General features: G+C 51.9%; 1 protein-coding gene across 9 annotated transcripts in view; it reads left to right on the forward strand.

Annotated features, from left to right (window-relative positions):
• Nucleotides 1-17555, forward strand: part of Bin1 (bridging integrator 1) — a 59006-nt gene that overhangs the window by 39884 nt on the left and 1567 nt on the right. For 2 of the 9 annotated variants that reach the window (XM_021214432.2, XM_021214431.2), the window contains 11 exons: nt 3162-3247; nt 3389-3464; nt 5211-5293; nt 8169-8316; nt 9689-9817; nt 12728-12835; nt 13171-13194; nt 14229-14336; nt 15113-15184; nt 15426-15536; nt 15766-15867. In XM_021214432.2, coding sequence (XP_021070091.1) covers nt 3162-3247; nt 3389-3464; nt 5211-5293; nt 8169-8316; nt 9689-9817; nt 12728-12835; nt 13171-13194; nt 14229-14336; nt 15113-15184; nt 15426-15536; nt 15766-15867 — 1047 coding nt within the window. The remainder of the gene's footprint in view (nt 1-3161; nt 3248-3388; nt 3465-5210; nt 5294-8168; nt 8317-9688; nt 9818-12727; nt 12836-13170; nt 13195-14228; nt 14337-15112; nt 15185-15425; nt 15537-15765; nt 15868-17555) is intronic. The other 7 variants (XM_021214438.2, XM_021214434.2, XM_021214443.2 and 4 more) reach the window with 4 other exon arrangements.

Here is a 17555-nt window from a genome sequence, read left to right on the forward strand (position 1 = left end):
GGTTTGCCTGCAAGACTGTCCAGTCATCTCTTTGTCTTAGAATGGAGAGCGGGTGGGGGCTGGGAGGTCTCCTGTTTTACCCACAGCTCTCCTCGGCTCTGTCACTTCGGAGTGCTTCCGTAGGTGCGGTATTTGTGGTATGGTGTACATAGTTGCCTTCCAAGCACTTCCTAAAAGGCAGGGATGTGAAGCACGAATCAAATGATACAAGCTCTGACTTCGGGGAATTTAAAGTGGACATGCCCTTGTTCTATGCTGTGTTGCTGGGACCCTGGACCTATCTATTTGTGATGGGAGGCTCCCAGCTTTGATCTGACCTATCCAAAAGGAATCATTTGTCTTTAGGTCACCCTCCTAATTCACCTTTAACTGTGTGTGTGTGTGTGTGTGTGTGTGTGTGTTGGTCCTCAGGTACTGTCTTAGTTAGGGTTTCTATTGCTTTGATAGAACAGCAGGTTGGGGAGAAAGGGTTTATTTGGCTTTACACTTCCATATTGCTATCCATCATTGGAGAAAGACAGGACAGGAGCTTAAACAGGGCAGGACCCTGAAGGCAGAAGCTGACACAGATGCCGTGAGGGGCGCTGCTGACTGGTTTAGTCTTCACAGTTTGCTCAGCCTGCTTTCTTATAGAGCCCAGGACGACCAGCCCAGGGACGAAATCACTCACAATGAGCTGGGCCCTTCCCCATCAATTGCTAATAAGAAAATGCCTAGTGGGTTTGGCTGCAGCTCGAGCTCATAGAGGGCTTTTCTCAGCGGAGGTTCCCTCCCTCCAGAGAACTCTAGTTTGTGTCAGTTTGACATAAAACTATCCAGCACATGGGCTGGAGAGATGGCTCAGTGGTTAAGAGCACTGACTGCTCTTCCAAAGGCCCTGAGTTCAAATCCCAGCAACCACATGGCGGCTCACAACCATCTGTAATGGGATCTGACGCCCTCTTCTGGAGTGTCTGAAGACAGCTACAGTGTACTTACATATAATAAAATAAATAAAAAACAAAATAAAAACAAAAAACAAAAAAACTATCCAGCACAGGTACCATCCACCTTTATTATTTTATTGTTGTTGCTATTATTATTTAGTGTGTGGGGGCATGCATATGTGGAGGTCAGTTTAGAATCAAATTAAAACACAGAAGAAGACTCAAACAAAAGCCTTTAAAGGTAAGGCTGGGAAGTCAGCCCAGGAAACTCTGCATGGACAGGGAGCACCTTCAACCCAACCACGCGTGCGCAAGGACTTCCGTTTGACCCCACCCCACCCCCCAGGATCCACTTTAGATTTAAAGTTCAAATGCAAAGTTTTGTGGAGCCATTTTTTTGTTCTACCTTTACATGGGCCTCAGAGATTGAATTCAGGTTGTCAGGCTCCCGTAGCAAGTGCTTTTTCTTATTGAGTTTCCGTACCACATGAGTCAGGCTTTCTCACTGGCCCAAGACTCACCAAATAGGTTGGGCTGACTGGCTGGGGAGGTAGGGGATTCACCTGTGTCTTTGCTGGACAACACATACCACCAGGCTCTTGGTGTGTGTGTGTGTGTGTGTGTGTGTGTGTGTGTGTGTGTGTGTCTGTCTGTCTGTCTGTCTGTCTGTTTGTATGTCTGTCTGCCACCTTTGGGAGGGTACCCTCAGAGGCTAGAAGAGGGAGTCAGATCACCTGAAGCTGGAGTTAAAAGGGGTTGTGTGTGACCTTCCTGATGTATGTGCTAGAACTGAATCTGGTCCTTTGGATGAGCAGGAAGCACCCTTTAACCTAACTACTAAGCCATCTCTCTGACCCTGGACCCCAAATTTAAAGTGGGGTTCTGGGGGTCAAACGGAAGTCCTTGTGCATAGAGCTGCTCTCCCAGCCTCAACTTTAAAGGGTTTTGTTTGTTATTGTTTTTTATTTTTTTTTATTGTGTGTGTGTGTGTGTTTCCCCCCATTTTTAAATTAGACTCTAAAAAGGCTGCCCAGGAGCCCATGCATTGCCTGGAGTGTATGGTGGTCAGATGTCATGGAGCTCCCTTCTCTTATCCCATCCAAGGCTTCAGCTTGGGGTGCACTAGGGCTGGGTGCTCGCTCGGTGGACTGGTCCTGGTATGCCTTAAGCTGGGTGAAGTGGCCAGCTTGGCCCGGGAGAGAAATAAAAAGGTGTGCTTCTGCCTGAGTGGTGTTCTGGCCAGCTGTGGTCCCAACGCCTTAGAACAGGAGGCTGCTGACCTCACATTTTCCCCGAGTCTGATGCTTCAGGGAGCCTGGGTTGTGAGTCAGAATTGAATGAGTCAACCCTGCCTGTGTAACTCACAGGTCTGCGTGGTGCTGGGGTCTAGTGCCACCTCTTCGTAGAGTAAAAGATGCAGGAAGAGCCATGGTCACTGAACAGGGTCATCTCACCAAAGTGAAGCAGGCTCTGGCCCCAAGAGAGCAAGCAGGAGCCTCCAGGAAGAGCCACGGAAAGCAGTAGCTGGTACCTGAATCTCAGGGCTGACACTTGGCTCAAGGAAGCTGATGTGGAGATAGGAAGGGTTTGCCCGAGTCTGGGGTCTGCCTCTGCGCTCCAGCTCTCCAGGTTGTTTATTTTTAAGCTCCCTCTTCCCCACTGTGTGTGTCTCTTGTGTGTTTAGGTTAAGAGTCAAGCTCTGTCTGGTATTGTCCCCAGGAAGCTGTCCAAATTAATATGTTGAGGCAAGATCTCTCTTTGGGACCTGAGGCACATTGGTTCAGTTTGGCAGGCTACCCAGTGAGCTCTGGGGAATCTTCCTGTGCGCACCTCCCCAGAACTGGGATTTCTAGGGTGTTCCACCACATTCTGGCTTCTTACATGGTCACTGGGGATCAAACTCAGGTCCTCCTGCTTATCCTGAAAGCACTTTATCAACTGAAGCATCTCCCCAGCCCTTGTCTCCAGCCTTCTTAATGGCCATCTCGACAAACCCTCTCTTTGTAATGACAGCTCAACCCTCCCATTCCCAGCGTGTCCCCTAGGGCTCCAGTGGGAAGTTCTGGGGTGGGTATCCACATCCAGTCTTGCCTCTATCCTGCTCAGGCCCTGGGACCTGCATCCAGACTGGAGAGGGTACCAGCTGTGTGTGTGTGTGTGGGGTAGGTCTGGCTCATCTCCCCAGGGTAGAGTTCCACACAGACTCTGACATACCCTACTGCCTCTCCATCCCAGGCAGAAGAGGAGCTTATCAAAGCCCAGAAAGTGTTTGAGGAGATGAACGTGGATCTGCAGGAGGAGCTGCCATCCCTGTGGAACAGGTAAAGTCAGAAGGGGGCCCAGGTGCCTGGTGTTCAGCCTGGCCTCGTGCCTACCTACTCACTTCAGGGCTGTGTGTCTCTGAGGATGCAGCATCCAGTTGCATATGGTTCTCACCCTGTCATCTTCTTTCCCTCTGGCAGCCGTGTCGGTTTCTATGTCAACACGTTCCAGAGCATTGCGGGTCTGGAGGAAAACTTCCATAAAGAGATGAGTAAGGTAGGCCAGGGGGACCCGGCAGTGCCGAGGATCAGTCAGAGGTAGGGATGGGGGGTGGGTGGGCTTGGGTACTCTGGTGACCTGGGGCAGCTGTGGGTGGTCCAGTCCAGCCCCAGCCTCCCATACCCTGGCCTGTACTTCTTCCCTGGACCACGTTTTGGGAATGTGATCAGCCCCTTCTCAGACTATGACCATCCTATCAGTGCTCAGGGCTAGAAATAGTGATGGATATTTTCCTCAGTAAAAATAAAGAATAAATAAGTTACCAGAATTTTTGTAATTAAAAACCATTCTCCCGTGTTTCTTAAGGTAGGGAAATGGGATGTTTCTCTTCCCGCATAGGGGGCACGATAAGCTCACACTTTTATGTTGTATTAGAATAGAAGCTGTGTAACAAGGTGGCTGGAGACACCTGGTGTGACAGCTCTCCTGCTCCATATGGTGACTGCTCTGACTTTGTCCCTCGGACCCAGAGGAATGAAGTAAATGATGATTTCAGGTTTGGGGGCTGAAGAGAAAGAGCTGGTTTGGGGCCTATTCCTGACCGCAACCCTCCCGTTCAAGGCCTCTCTTTTCTTCCTGTTTTTTCCTCTTCTTGAAGATTTGAGGCATATCATACAATAGTTAAGGCCGATGAGATGGGGCTGGAGAGATTGCTCAGCAGTTAAGAACACTGACTTGCTCTTCTAGAGGTCCTGAGTTCAATTCCCAGCAATCACATGGTGACTCACAACCATCTGTAATGGGATCTGATGCAGCTACAGTGTACTCATACATAAAATAAATAAATTAAAAAAAAAAAAAAAAGCCGAGTAAAGGTAAAGGTGCTTCCCACACAAGCCTGGCTAGGGATTCAGGTTTAGTTCCTGCAACTTAAATAATGGAGAAGGAGAGACGTAACTCTACAGAATTGTGTTCCCCCAATAAGAAATATGTCAATCAAAAAAAAAAATCAAACAGGATATTTTAGGGAAGGAAACCTTTATGCAAAGTTTGTTCAAGACACCAAAGACAGAATTATGTTTAATAGGAGAAAAATTTATCTCTGTACTTTCTAGTAGCCGAAGTAAAAAGAGGAACATTTTCAGTGATGAGCCACGCAGTTTGCATGGTTCCTTCGGTTACCTCATGCTTTGGGAGGAATTTCTGGACGTTGTAGTTAGGTTTGGAGGCGTCTTGGCAACATGACCTTAATAACCAGGATTAACATTAAATTCTGCAATCTTCAAAAACAAGGTTTAAGAAATAAAATGTTGACGTGCCTTATGCTTTAAATCCGGCAAGTAGGAAGACAAAGGTAAAGAATTGTGAGTCTGAGGCCAGGGCAGCTCTCTGAGAAATTGTCTCAAACTAAAATAAACAAATAGAGCTGGGGCCGTGGTCCAGTAGTAAAGAACTTGCCTAACGTGTAAAGCCTTTGGCTCAGTCAAAGGCTTTGCATACGTTAGACAGGTATTCCACTGTCCTCCCACACAGTAGACTCTTGTGTGGCAGTTAGGATAACCCTTTAAATAGCAAGAGAGAAAAGATGGCCCCCAGAGACAGTAGCTGTGAGCAGTACAGCTCACATCCCCTGGTTTCTATGCCATCAGTTGGTTTTCTGGGTTCACTGTGCTGGTATCGTCTTCCATTAGTGGAGTCAGGGAAGCTGCTCCTGGGAGAGGAAGGGGAAGAAGCCAGGAGCTATTTATTCCTGAAGAAGATGTGCTCGTCCAAGCCTGCTTCTCTTCACTCTTCCTCCTGCAGCTCAATCAGAACCTCAATGACGTCCTGGTCAGCCTAGAGAAGCAACACGGGAGCAACACCTTCACAGTCAAGGCCCAGCCCAGGTGGGTTAAGGCAGGGAAGGTGAGGTCAGTGGGGCCCTGTGGCTTGATGGTCAGCACCACAGAGGCCGTTTTCTTCTGGAGGCCCTTCCTTGTCCTTCTCGTCTCTGTGGGTTGGCCCCGGGCCTCTGGAAATTTTCCAGGCTCTGCCTCCTAGCATCAGGGAAACAGCTCCTGTAGTCTCATTCTGTGGAGAAAGGAATGTGGCCAGGGAGCCTGCAGATCCCTGAGCCTTTGTAGAGTAGAGGTCAAGATGGAGACGGGGCTCCATTGTTGACACAAGGCTGTGGTTCCTGGCATGCAGGCCTTCCTGCCTCTTGCTCAAGGTAAGGTCCAAGAATGGCAGCAGTGCCTTGGTACTTTGTCCTTTGCTGCCTTTCCTGGGCAGCTGCCAGGAGATCCTGTCACCTGAGGGAGATCATGAGGGGAAGGAATAGAAACAACCTGGAGTCTGGGATTGCACCCCTCCCCCTCCCTCCCCCTCCCTCCCTCTCTCCCTTCTTACCCCCCCCCCATGTGTGTGTGTGTGTGTGTGTGTGTGTGTGTGTAAGAGTTGGGGTATGTGGAATTGATTGTGTATGTTTGTGTAAGTGTGAGTGTGTGCACACTGTGCACACATGTAAACAGTGCTGTAAGCATCATTCCGTTGCTCTGCAAAGTCTCTGCTTCTTGGGTGACTAGTCTGCTGCCCAGAACTTTGGAAGGCTTCAATGAACAGTCTTATTCCTTTCTCTCCTCTGAAAATGAAATGTGGGATGGCCGGAGAGGAGCCTGCAGGTGTTCCGGGGAGCACGGGGGAGGGGAAGGGGAATTGAGGCCAGTCTGTGGTCACTTTAGAAAGACCTGGCCCAGCTGGATTGTCAGGCCCAGGCTGGATGAGCAGGCTCTTGACCATACTCTCCACTAAGGTTACCCGTTTGTGCCCCACCCTGGCCTCCTGTAGACAGACAGGGACACGGGGCAGACAGGGACATGGGGTGCAGATTGAGGGCAGGTCCTAGGAGGGAAGACTAGAAGACAGGAAAGGCCGGCGACATCAGGGCACGCTGGGGCTAGATGGAAAATCCTGGGGGAGGAGCGGTGGGAGGACGGCTAAGAACAGGTAGAGGATGTGCAGGCTGAGGTTAGTGTGGGAAGGTCCAGAACGGGCTGGGTGGAAACGGTCAGAAACAGGCTGAAGGGCAGACTAAGGACAGGTAGTAGCCATTTGTTGGAGACCCCTGAGCAGGAAGGAAGGAGAAGGTGACAGAGGAAGGTCTAGTTCCCTTGGCTTCTCCAAATGAAGCATCCATACCCCACCATCCCCACAGAAAGAAAACTAAACTGTTCTCACGGCTGCGCAGAAAGAAGAACAGGTACCGCCTTGAGTGCAGTGCCACGGGCCTCTGGGCCCCGCCCTGACTGCGCATGCGCCTTGTGACTGTGCCCTGTTGAAGGGCCCACTAACCCCTAACCTGCCCGTGTGTCCTGTTGCTTGGGGACATGTGTCAGGAGGGCATGGAGGACTTGGGGATACTAGGGAGGTAGAAGGTACTGGCATGTGGTTTGAGGATTAGTCTAGCCTTGTCCTTTGCATACATTAAAGCCAGCCCTGGGCTGCTGCTGACCGACCGTGAGTATACGGGTGCAAAGGGTACTGAGCGGAGACACGGAGCCGCACTGCTAAAACCTTCCCCATACACACTGTATTTTACATTGCTATGTATTCTTTAGGGAGGCAAGTATACCCCCATAAAACAGGACTGCCCCAGACCAGTTCTAGTGGTCCTTCTAGAGTGTTGTAGCTCTTCACATGTCAACACCATAGCTGATTGCTTCCTATAGATAGCTCTTGAGCAGCTGAAATGTGTCCATTGCAATCCTGGAGCTGAGCTGGCAATGCTAGTTTATTTAAATTAAGTAGACATTCGATAACTGTTGGCTGCTGCCTTCTGCATGCACCGATGAATCCCCAACCCCTGCATATCCAGTGGCTGAAGTGTACATTCTGACCTGCGTGTTCCCAAGGAGACCCTGCTGCTCAGGGCTTGGCGCTCTGTCAACTGTCACCTCTCTGCAGTGAAGCCACCGGTCCGCCCCTGCCAGCTTTGCCTGGGGCTGTTTCTCCAGGGTGTGCACTAAGCTGAGGAACTATGGGAAGGAAAGTGTAACAGGTGGGAGGACTCCTGGGTTGTGGTCACATCTGTGCAGTTGGGAAGGGACAGGTGGGGAGATGGTACAGAGGTCTGCGGAGCAGGCCAGGGAGTAGGCTGAGTAAACAGGCAGCTGTCTGATGAGAGAGACTCACTTTGCCTCTAGGGTGTCTGGCTTGCTTATGCTATGAGGCCCAGGTGGAGAGGAGATTGGTTCTCACTGGTGTGCCCTTGCTTCCAAGGCAAGCCCCCTATGAACCACACAGAAGCATTCTCTGGTCTTCGCACTTCTACTCTGGCCATGCACACGGACATGGAATTCCATAAAGGGATTCGTAAGCGCTCACATGCAAACTTAGGTTTCATATATGGACTTATAGGACATATACTTACTAATACGTGTATCCCTAGGATGCGAGCTTCAGCATACGATTTTTTTACACATGTAGGGCCATGGGGCTCACACATGCACACACGCAAGGGTTTACACACGGGGCCATTATGCTCACACGTGCACACAGCTTCACATGTGGATCCCTGGGCCTCGCACATGTGGTACACACATGATCTTTTGTTGATCCATGGAGCTCATACATGCACATAGAGCTCTACGTGTGGATTCATGGGGTTCATGCATACACACATGTAACTCCCTGTGTAACACCTGGTGGGTGCCCATAGACTGCTCCGTGCCTTCTGGTTCTTTGTCCTGTTGATACCAGTCTCAGTTTGTCCTTCTTCTACAGTGACAATGCCCCTGAAAAGGGGAACAAGAGCCCGTCACCTCCTCCAGATGGCTCCCCTGCTGCTACCCCTGAGATCAGAGTGAACCATGAGCCAGAGCCGGCCAGTGGGGCCTCACCCGGGGCCACCATCCCCAAGTCCCCATCTCAGGTAGGCATGACTGTTATCTCTGCGTCCTGGTTTTCTTCTCTTTCTCTTCCTTTGCCGTTATCCTCCCCTTCTTTCTCTATAATCCCCTACCTGGGCCTGAATGGGTTTTGAACCCGAGGCTCTGCTCCCTGGAGGGCCAGTTCTGACCTCAGTCTGCATGGGCTACACCGATCCTACAGCCCGGTCTACTTCACAATGGTATTTGTCCATAGACATGCAGGACTTCCCCTTCCACGTCTCCCCGTTTCTCTGTCCCGTTTCCTTGACTCGGCACCTCTTCTCCCTAGATAGTTGCTCTGGGTGTCCAGACCCTGAGTATCCAGTCTCTCTCCAGACTCCGGAGCCCTAGCCCTTTCTCTGGCAGGGCTGAGGGAAGAACCCTATCAGGTGGTCTCACAGGATCATGAAAGGAACAGAAAGAGTATCATCTCAGTGAGGAGAGGTGGGGGCAGCCTTCAGTTGCAGATTCTCAGTCCTCTCTGTCCTGTCCCATTCCACCAAGCCCTCTGGGCTGCTGCAGAGGCCCCAGGAGCCGGCGGCTGGGTGGGGTTGAAAGGAATGACCCCTCTAGCTTCTGTTCGTGGGAAATGAGGCCAGTGATGCCAAGAGCGGCAGAAAGAGCCCACATCTGAGCAGCATGCTGCCATTGCTGAAGTTGGACCCCAGGAAGTGCTGGCCACACTTCTTCTTTTTTTTTTTTTTTTTTTTTTGGTTTCTCGAAACAGGGTTTTCTCTGTGTAGCCCTGGCTGTCCTGGAACTCACTCTGTAGACCAGGCTGGCCTCGAACTCAGAAATCCACCTGCCTCCCAAGTGTGCCACCACGCCCAGCTCACTGACTCTTTTTAACTGCCCCGGGGCAAGTGGATAGAAACCAAGATGAAGGCAGTCCTTCACCTGGCCTGCTCATGGGGACCTAGCTCAGGCTGATTTCTCTAGGCTCCTTTTGGGAAGTCCCAGCCTAGGGAGGTGGAAGGAAGGTCTGTGGGAGGGCAGAGATTAGCAGGGGAGTTGGCCTTTCACTCAAAGTTCCTTCCTAGATAGGCAGGGAAGCCTTTCTCCCAGTGGGCTATGGGAGCATGTCAGGGCTCAGGACCAGACAGATCTTGCTCTTCCTCGGTTTACCATCTCTGCTTCTATCCACTTCCTTTCTCCTTTTTTTGCACAGTGGTTTTGGACCGCCTGTCCTGGGATCCCCCTTGGGGTGTCCTACCATCTTGATGTCTGTTAAGGGGAGCGGTGACTCGTTTGTTCTCCCCAGTGGCCAGGGTGGGGCCATGGCCCAGGAGTGACGACCTTAACCTTGGCTTTGTCTCTGTTTCGCTGTGCTGCGCTCTGACACGCCTCCCGCACTTCCCCCTTGCTGGCCCACAGCTCCGGAAAGGCCCACCTGTCCCTCCGCCTCCCAAACACACCCCATCCAAGGAGATGAAGCAGGAGCAGATTCTCAGCCTTTTTGATGACGCATTTGTCCCTGAGATCAGCGTGACCACCCCCTCCCAGGTCAGCCGTGTCCACCGCGGCCCAGCCTTCTCCCCTAACAATACTCTTTCTCTCAGAGCATGCATGGCCTTTCATCCTCCAGCCTGAAACTCTGGGCTTCTCTCAAGAGCCAAGGCTGGAGAGACAGGCTGGAGCCTCCATTTTTGATCCATCCACCTCCCCTTTCCATCATTCTTCTATCATCATCATCTTCATCATCATCATCATCATCACCACCACCATCATCGTCATCACCATCACCGCCCCGCCCCCCCATCAAAGCATGCACCATGGCTAGATAAGGGGACATGATTGTGACAGGTCTTCCTGTTTCTTGATGGTACTGATCAATCACAGTGATTGATGTTATAATGGGGAACATGGAATGGTTGGGCAGCCATGGGGTCATTCCTTGTGTAGGTGACATTAGCCTGAGGAGTACTCACACAGAATCATTGGTTTGGCTAGAGATAGCCGGATTAGGCCAGAAGGGCTAAGAGACAGGCTCACTACTTGGTACAGGTGGCTGGCAATGCTAGGAATCATGGGGAGCCCCGTTGAATACTGTAATGACCAAGATGCAGAGACGTAATGTGTCTGAAAGCTGTTTGTGCCATGAAATGCCCACCATCAATTGGCGATAAAGAGGGATGTGCCTTTTGTGGTGAAGGAGCATCTTGTTAAGATTGGAATACGCTGACACACACAGTCAGACCTGCCTAGGGCGATCAGTTCCCTGCTTCAAGGTGACCTTAAGCCTCCTTCCTAGCCTCCCGCCCCATGCAGGGATTCCCTTTTGTGGAGGTGGCTAGCCCAGACCCTAGAGGACTTAGCCAGAGCCCTTCCCTCCCAGGGCTCTCTAGACTCTAATTTCCCCAGGTACTCAGAGAAGGGGGACAGGGACTAAGGGTGGGAGTGTAGAAGAAACAAACAACTTGGAAGGGGGAACACTGGCCACTCCAACAGGCATCCAGAGCGGGTGGGCCTTCAGCCCCTGTGTAGAAAGGTGGTACAGAGAGGCAGGTCGGAATAGTCTGGTAATACACAAATAACAGAAGCTGATAATCTTCAGGCTGGGTTGTTGCTGGAACCCTTCCCTTTCTTTCTGAGCATGCCCGTGGCTTGAGGGTACCTGGGCAGTTGGGCAGCATGTGTTTAAGATGAGAGGGATGGGGTATCACGGGAGCTAGCGGATGCTGAGGGGAGATGGTACTTACACTGTCTCGTTTGATTTCCTAACTCTCCCTGTGAGGGGGCATCATACCCCATCTATCTGTTGAGGGACCTGCTCTACAGCTTGTTCCATGGCCGTGTGTAAGAGAGAGCCGTACAGTGGCCCACCAGACTCCATGTATTCCCCTTCCCCCATGTCATTGCATGCCTGGCTTGCTGATTTTTATGTTCATCTGCAAGGAGCTGGGGGCTACTGGTCTGTTAGGGGGTGGAAGAGAACGTTGGGTTGGTATTGCATGAGTGGGAGGTGGGCTCATGTTGTCCATGGTGCTTGGTGTGATGTGGTGCACAATGTGCATCCCTTCCTCTTGGTCCTGTGTGAGAAACAGTTGCTTGCCACAGGCAGGCTTGAGAGAATATTGGGATCCTCTGCTTATGGCACTTAGAGTGTCTGGGGCTTGGGTGCCTTCTAAGACGTGTGGAAGGGGTAGGGTTGGTGGCTGAATGACAGAGGTGCCTTTAACCACACGAATGGGATGCACTTCAAAGTCCTGAGGCCGCGACATCTCCAGCCCAGCTTTTGGATGAGGTTGGACTGGGAGGAAAGCGGGAAATCTTCTAAGGTCAGCCTGAGGCCACTTGGCCTGGCCCAGTTGTGCACCACCTCTGGCCCTTAGTGTCCAGGACTGTAGAGGCTCCTCTGAAGAGCCACAGGCCACATTACAAACTTTCCAACCTTTCTTGGCGGGAGCCTCGGAATGGACACGGGCCTGGCGTGCCCTCTCTCAGAGTTGGGCTCCCATGGGAAGCAAGCAGAGGTCAGAAGAGGCGCCCTGAACCATCTTCTTGCTTAGACTGGCGTGAAGTCTTCCATAGCTCTGAGGAGAAAGCCCACAAGCAAAGCAAGATGTCAACTTCTTTAAGTCAGCTTGTCCTCACACACTGGGTGGTGTCCAACATCCTCCCAGCCTTGAGCGCTTACCCTAGTCAGCTGCCACCAACTTGTCCAGGGGTCTCCCTCACAGGCCTGGCGAGAAGTACCTCCCATGATGTGGTTGTCTGAGGTACATTGGAGCTTCATCTTGTTGCTGGGACACTGGCTTCATGGATACTGCTGAGCTGCAGCCAGGCTCCCTAAAAGGGAATCTGGAGGTGGCTGTGGTGTTGTCTGTAGCTTTCACACAGGCACCCCGAGGCTCCCTGACACTGGGATCTCATACTGAAGACGCCCTTGGGGCATGTATGCTGCTAAGTCTTTCCTCATCCCTAGACCTGAATAACAGGTTGGAGCGTCCCCGAGGGTGGCTTGGCTGGGTACCAAGCCCTTGGCCCAGGGTTCTCTTGGTTGGGAGACTGCGGTAGGCGTGTCCAGACCAGGCCACAGTCCTGTGCTGCTCTTGACACAGGGGCAAGGTCAGGTGAGCTTGTGAGGCAAAGGGCAGAGAAGAGACTGAGGTGATCTCGTCTTGGCTGGGAGAAACAAAAAAAACAAAAACAACAACAACAAAAAAAAAAAAACAAAACAAAGCAAAAACCGAAATCAACAGCAAAAGCAAACCAAAACCAAAACCGGTCACTAGTTTTATGTCCTAATGGCGATCAGATATCTTCACATAGGTGGGGGCCTGTACTAGTTTGTGTAGTTGTAGCCAGTACCTGCCTGTGCGCGTGTATGTGTGTGTGTTTTCCTCTGTGTGCACAGGGCATAGGCCCAATTCGTTACTAACTGCTTCCTTCCTCTGCCGTGCTGTCACCAAGTTCGAGGCCCCTGGGCCCTTCTCAGAGCAGGCCAGTCTACTAGACCTGGACTTCGAGCCTCTCCCACCAGTGGCGAGCCCCGTGAAGGCACCCACGCCCTCTGGTCAGGTTGGTTGTGCCCAGCAATGCCCATCAGCCTCAGGACTAAGCCTTGTGCTTGTGTGAACCCCAGTCCTTAGCCTGCCTGCCTTCCTTTGGAGGTAGAACAGATGTGGGCTAGCGGGCTGCTCTTCCTCAGGGCACGTCTCACAACCTCTGGCCATTCCAGCATCCTGTCCCTTCGTTAGGTACCCTGTGGGCCTCCCTGAGCTGGGGTCTGAAGCCCTTGGAGCCAAGCTCGGAGCCTGCAGGGTTGGTTGGGGTGTGAGTGGCGTCCCTTGGTGTGCCCCCCTGTCTGTCACCCTTGTACTGACTCTGTCCTTTTGCTGTTACTGCTGCCTCAGTCAATCCCATGGGACCTCTGGGAGGTAAGCTACACCCTTGTTCTGCACCCCTGGGGGTGCCTCTCTTTGTGCGAAGCCCCACTCACTCCTCTACCCACTCTCCCCATGGCACACTTGCTTATTTGTGCTCATATGCACAGGGGGCAGGGAGACTGCATCTCGTTATCAGGGCCTTGGTTGGTCATGGGGCTCCTTGGTAGCTCGTGACTGGGATTTACGTTGGTTAGAATTCAGGGCTTGCTGGTGTTCACCTCGTCAAGTAGCCAGCCGATCATCTAACATGGTCATCTGGCCAAGGAGTCCTGACTACAGTGAAGGGTTAGAAAGCTGTTTTTCTGGGGACCCTCCCCTGGGATTCCTGGAGACTCAGAGACTCACACTGGGAATGTGCTCACGATTGGTAATAACAAAATCGGGGTTCCAGGACACAATCTGGGAAGGGCCAGCGGCAGCCAGGACTCTGGGGACTCCGGAGTTTCTATAAAAGAGCTTCGTTCTGTAAAGTGCTAGCTGGGTCTGAAAAAAGATCCCAGGCATTGGGCTGGAGAGATAGCTCAGTGGTTAGAAGCGCTTACTGTTCTTACAGAGGTCTGGGTTCTAGTCCTAGTACCCATATCAGGTGGTGCACAATTGCCTATAATCTCAGTTCCTTCTAGGCTCTACAGGCCTCTGCACACGTGTGGTACAGATACACTTAAACACATACACACACACACACACACACACACACACACAGAGAGAGAGAGAGAGAGAGAGAGAGAGAGAGAGAGAGAGAGAGAGAGAGAGAATGAATCTTTTCTGTAATCACCAGAGAAATAAGACTGGAGTGGGCTGGCAGGGCCATTTTGGCCATTTGGGTAGATGCTATGCTGTGTGGTGACGTCACACCTGATAGTGGCAGGACAAGAGGAATGAGAGCCAGTTGACCCCACAAAATTCTGATTACGCGGCTAGCACTGAAGACCACCCTCTCTTGTCTCCTGCCCTTGTCCAATATACCTTTCCCACCTGGCCTTCTCACTCCCAACCCCTACCCCATCTTGGTGGCCTGTCACTAGCCCACAGAGAGTCAAGCTGGCATCCTGCCTTCTGGGGAGCCCAGTTCTGCTGAGGGCAGCTTTGCTGTGGCCTGGCCCAGCCAGACAGCCGAGCCAGGGCCTGCCCAAGTAAGTGCTCCCTCCTGCCCAAGTAAGTGCTCCCTACGCCTGTTCCCATCCGGCGGCTTCCTACCTCTGGGGTGTAGCATGGTCAGAGAGCCAGAGGAAGCGCATAGGATGGACAAGGCCTGGTGGCCCTGGGACGGCGTCACTAGGGGGTCCCTAAGGTGGGTGATCGTGGTTCAAGTCACATCTTTCTCTTTTCCCTCAAAGTAACCCCTGCAGGGTGGAGAGGGGGGGGCATTTTAGATGACCTAACAGGTTATTCTACCCATTTCCCAGAATTTTCTTGTCTTCATCCTAACTTTTGTCTTTGCTACATTTGAGGAAGTGGAGGGCCGGAAGGCTGAATAACTAGGGTCCAGTGCTCAGAAGTGGCTGAGTCTGGGTGTTGGTAGAGGTTAGCCCACAGTGGAGCCTTTGTCATGGTCTACTGAGGTGTTCTGTGGAGAAGGCAGCACTGGACTGGCTAGCCTGCCAGGGGCTGGCAGAGTGGGCAGGACAAAGTAGGGTATTTAGAGGAAAGGGCTTGGAAGGCGAAGGTAGGGGTATGCTATTGACTAAGGTGTCGCCTGTGCTCTGCACACTCATCTCCCTCCCTGTGTCAGCCAGCATTTTCTCTCCACCTGCCTGTCCTGCCGGATGCTCCAGGATTGTGTGAGCCACATTTCTAGACCAGCCGGGCCAATACCTGCGGCCCTCCCACTTGCACGCTGCCCTCCCGTGGTGTGTTGTGGGTATGTCCTGCTCTGTATCTGACCCCGTGCTGGCGTTTTATGTTGCAGCCAGCAGAGGCCTCCGAGGTGGTGGGTGGAGCCCAGGAGCCAGGGGAGACAGCAGCCAGTGAAGCAACCTCAGTAAGACGGCAGGGGCCGGGCCCTGTTTTTCCTTCCCTGATGTCTGTCTGCCCAGTGCTGTCTGTCTTCTGCCTGTCTGCTGCTTCCCTGTGTTCCTCACCCACGCTGGTGTAGGGCACCGTTCTCTGGAAGAGCACAGGGCAGGGTAGTTTGGCACAAGACACACGAACACAACCCCTTCCTTCCTGTGGCTTTTCCCACACGGCCACTGGTCCAGCTGTCTCATCCCCTATCCCCCCAGAGCTCTCTTCCGGCTGTGGTGGTGGAGACCTTCTCAGCAACTGTGAATGGTGCCGTGGAGGGCAGCGCTGGGACAGGCCGCTTGGATCTGCCCCCGGGATTCATGTTCAAGGTGAGCGTAGGCTAGCCAACTCTGTAGCCTTTGTCTCAGGTGCCTTGGGGGTCACCCTTGTTTACAGGATAAGACACTTAGCCCAGGAGCCCTGTGGCCCACTCAGAACCTAGCCTCTAAGGCTCTTTTATACTGTAGCTGGTGTACAGCACGTGGGCGCACGCTGCTCTGTCTTTTGCTGGCTAGATGGGGGGCATAGCCCCCTGACATGCTCTCCCAATTTTTACAGGTGCAAGCTCAGCATGATTACACGGCCACTGACACTGATGAGCTGCAACTCAAAGCTGGCGATGTGGTGCTGGTGATCCCTTTCCAGAACCCAGAGGAGCAGGTGAGCCTAGGGCGCGGGGATTCCCCTGGCTGCTGATGCAATGGTGGGCATGGCCAGCAGGGGGCAGCAGAGGCCCAATGGAGCAGGGCCTGTCTAGGTTGCCAATTACCTGCATCGCTTTTCTTTAACCTTTATATTCCTCTCCCTGTCCCCGGCTGTGCTAGTGCATTTCATTTCTTCCAGACGCCCTGCCAGAATTTACATCCGAGTTTCTTTCTTGTCTTTGCCATGATCTTGCCCTTGAGGCCTGCAGTGACGGGGCGCTAGGCTCACATTGGCCTTCTAGGCTGGCTCCACTCTGTATGGCTGACCTCTTGCCCTAAGGAGGTATGGGATGAGCTATGGGGAGTGCCCAGGCTTGAATCTACTGTTGCAGTATGTGTGTGTGTGTGTGTGTGTGTGTGTGTGTGTGTGTGTGTAGGCTAGAAGACAACCTTAGTTTTTGCTCCTTAGAAGCCATCTACCTTAAACTTTTTAAGATAGGGTCAGCCTGTCTCTATTTCTTCGGTACTGGGTTCCAATACATTCCCCCCTACGTCTGGCTTTTTACATGGGTTTTGGGGTTGGAACTCAGATCCTCATGCTTAAGTGTCAAGGACACTGTTAACCGAGCCAATTCTCTAGCCCCATCTCCTGCTGCTCCACTTCGGTGGGTCTTTCCTAGCTGGGGGAGATTTTGAGAAGCATGAACCCTGGCCACCAGCCAACAGGGTGGTTATGTATGGGTACTGGAGGGGTTGAAAGGGGGTATATAGAGGAGATTGAGAAAAATGCACAGATCTATAAGAGCACTGATAATGTTAGAATAAAACTGTAAAGATCCAGGGAGGTGCCAGGCCTGGTGCAGCTTTGGGACAGTCACTGTAACTCCAGCAGTGAGGACCTGCACAGACAATCCCTGAGGGTTAGTGTCAGAGTGAAGAGTAGGATGGAATCAGAGGCCATGATAGGATGGATCCAGGACCTTGTGACAGGCATGTCTGGCCTGTAGCCCATGGTCCTCATGTGTCCTGGGATAGCTATGAATGCAAACCCAACATAAAACAGCAACCTTATTTAGAACGTTATGAGATTCTGTTTGTTTGTTTTGAGACAAGGTCTCATGTGTCTAGGGCTAGCCTCCAACTTACCCATGCAGCTGAGAATGGTCTTGGAGTCCTGATCTTCCTGCCTTTGCCTTCAGAGTTCTGGGATCATCGACGTGCACTCCCATGTGTGGATCATGTGGTGCTGGGGATTGAACCTGGGGCATGCGAGGCTGGCACGCTGCCAACCCAACCACATCCCAGTCCCTGGTGGTGTGGGATTTGTTTGTTTGCTTGCTTTTGTTCTTTATCTTTTCAACTTGGTTGCACAGTTCTCAAGCATGAACTTTGTAGCTGGCAGCAGCTGTCACAGTGTCTGGATGCATCTGTTAGAGGGTTTTAATTTTTTTATCACGCTATGTGTGTGTGTGTGTGCGCATGTGTGTACATGCATATGACATGGATATGTGTGGCGGTCAGAGAATAATTTACAGGAGTCTTCAATCTTTCCTCCACATAGGATCCTGGGATCTAATTCAGGGTTTTAGACTTGGCAGCAAGCCATGGGGATCACCTCACTTTCTTTTTTTCTTTTTCGTCTTCTTTTTTTTCTTTTTTCTTTTTTCTTCAGTGCGAGGTATTGTACTGAATCAAGGGCCACAT

Source organism: Mus pahari, chromosome 15 (genome assembly GCF_900095145.1).
Source record: "Mus pahari chromosome 15, PAHARI_EIJ_v1.1, whole genome shotgun sequence".
Lineage (NCBI taxonomy): Eukaryota > Metazoa > Chordata > Mammalia > Rodentia > Muridae > Mus > Mus pahari.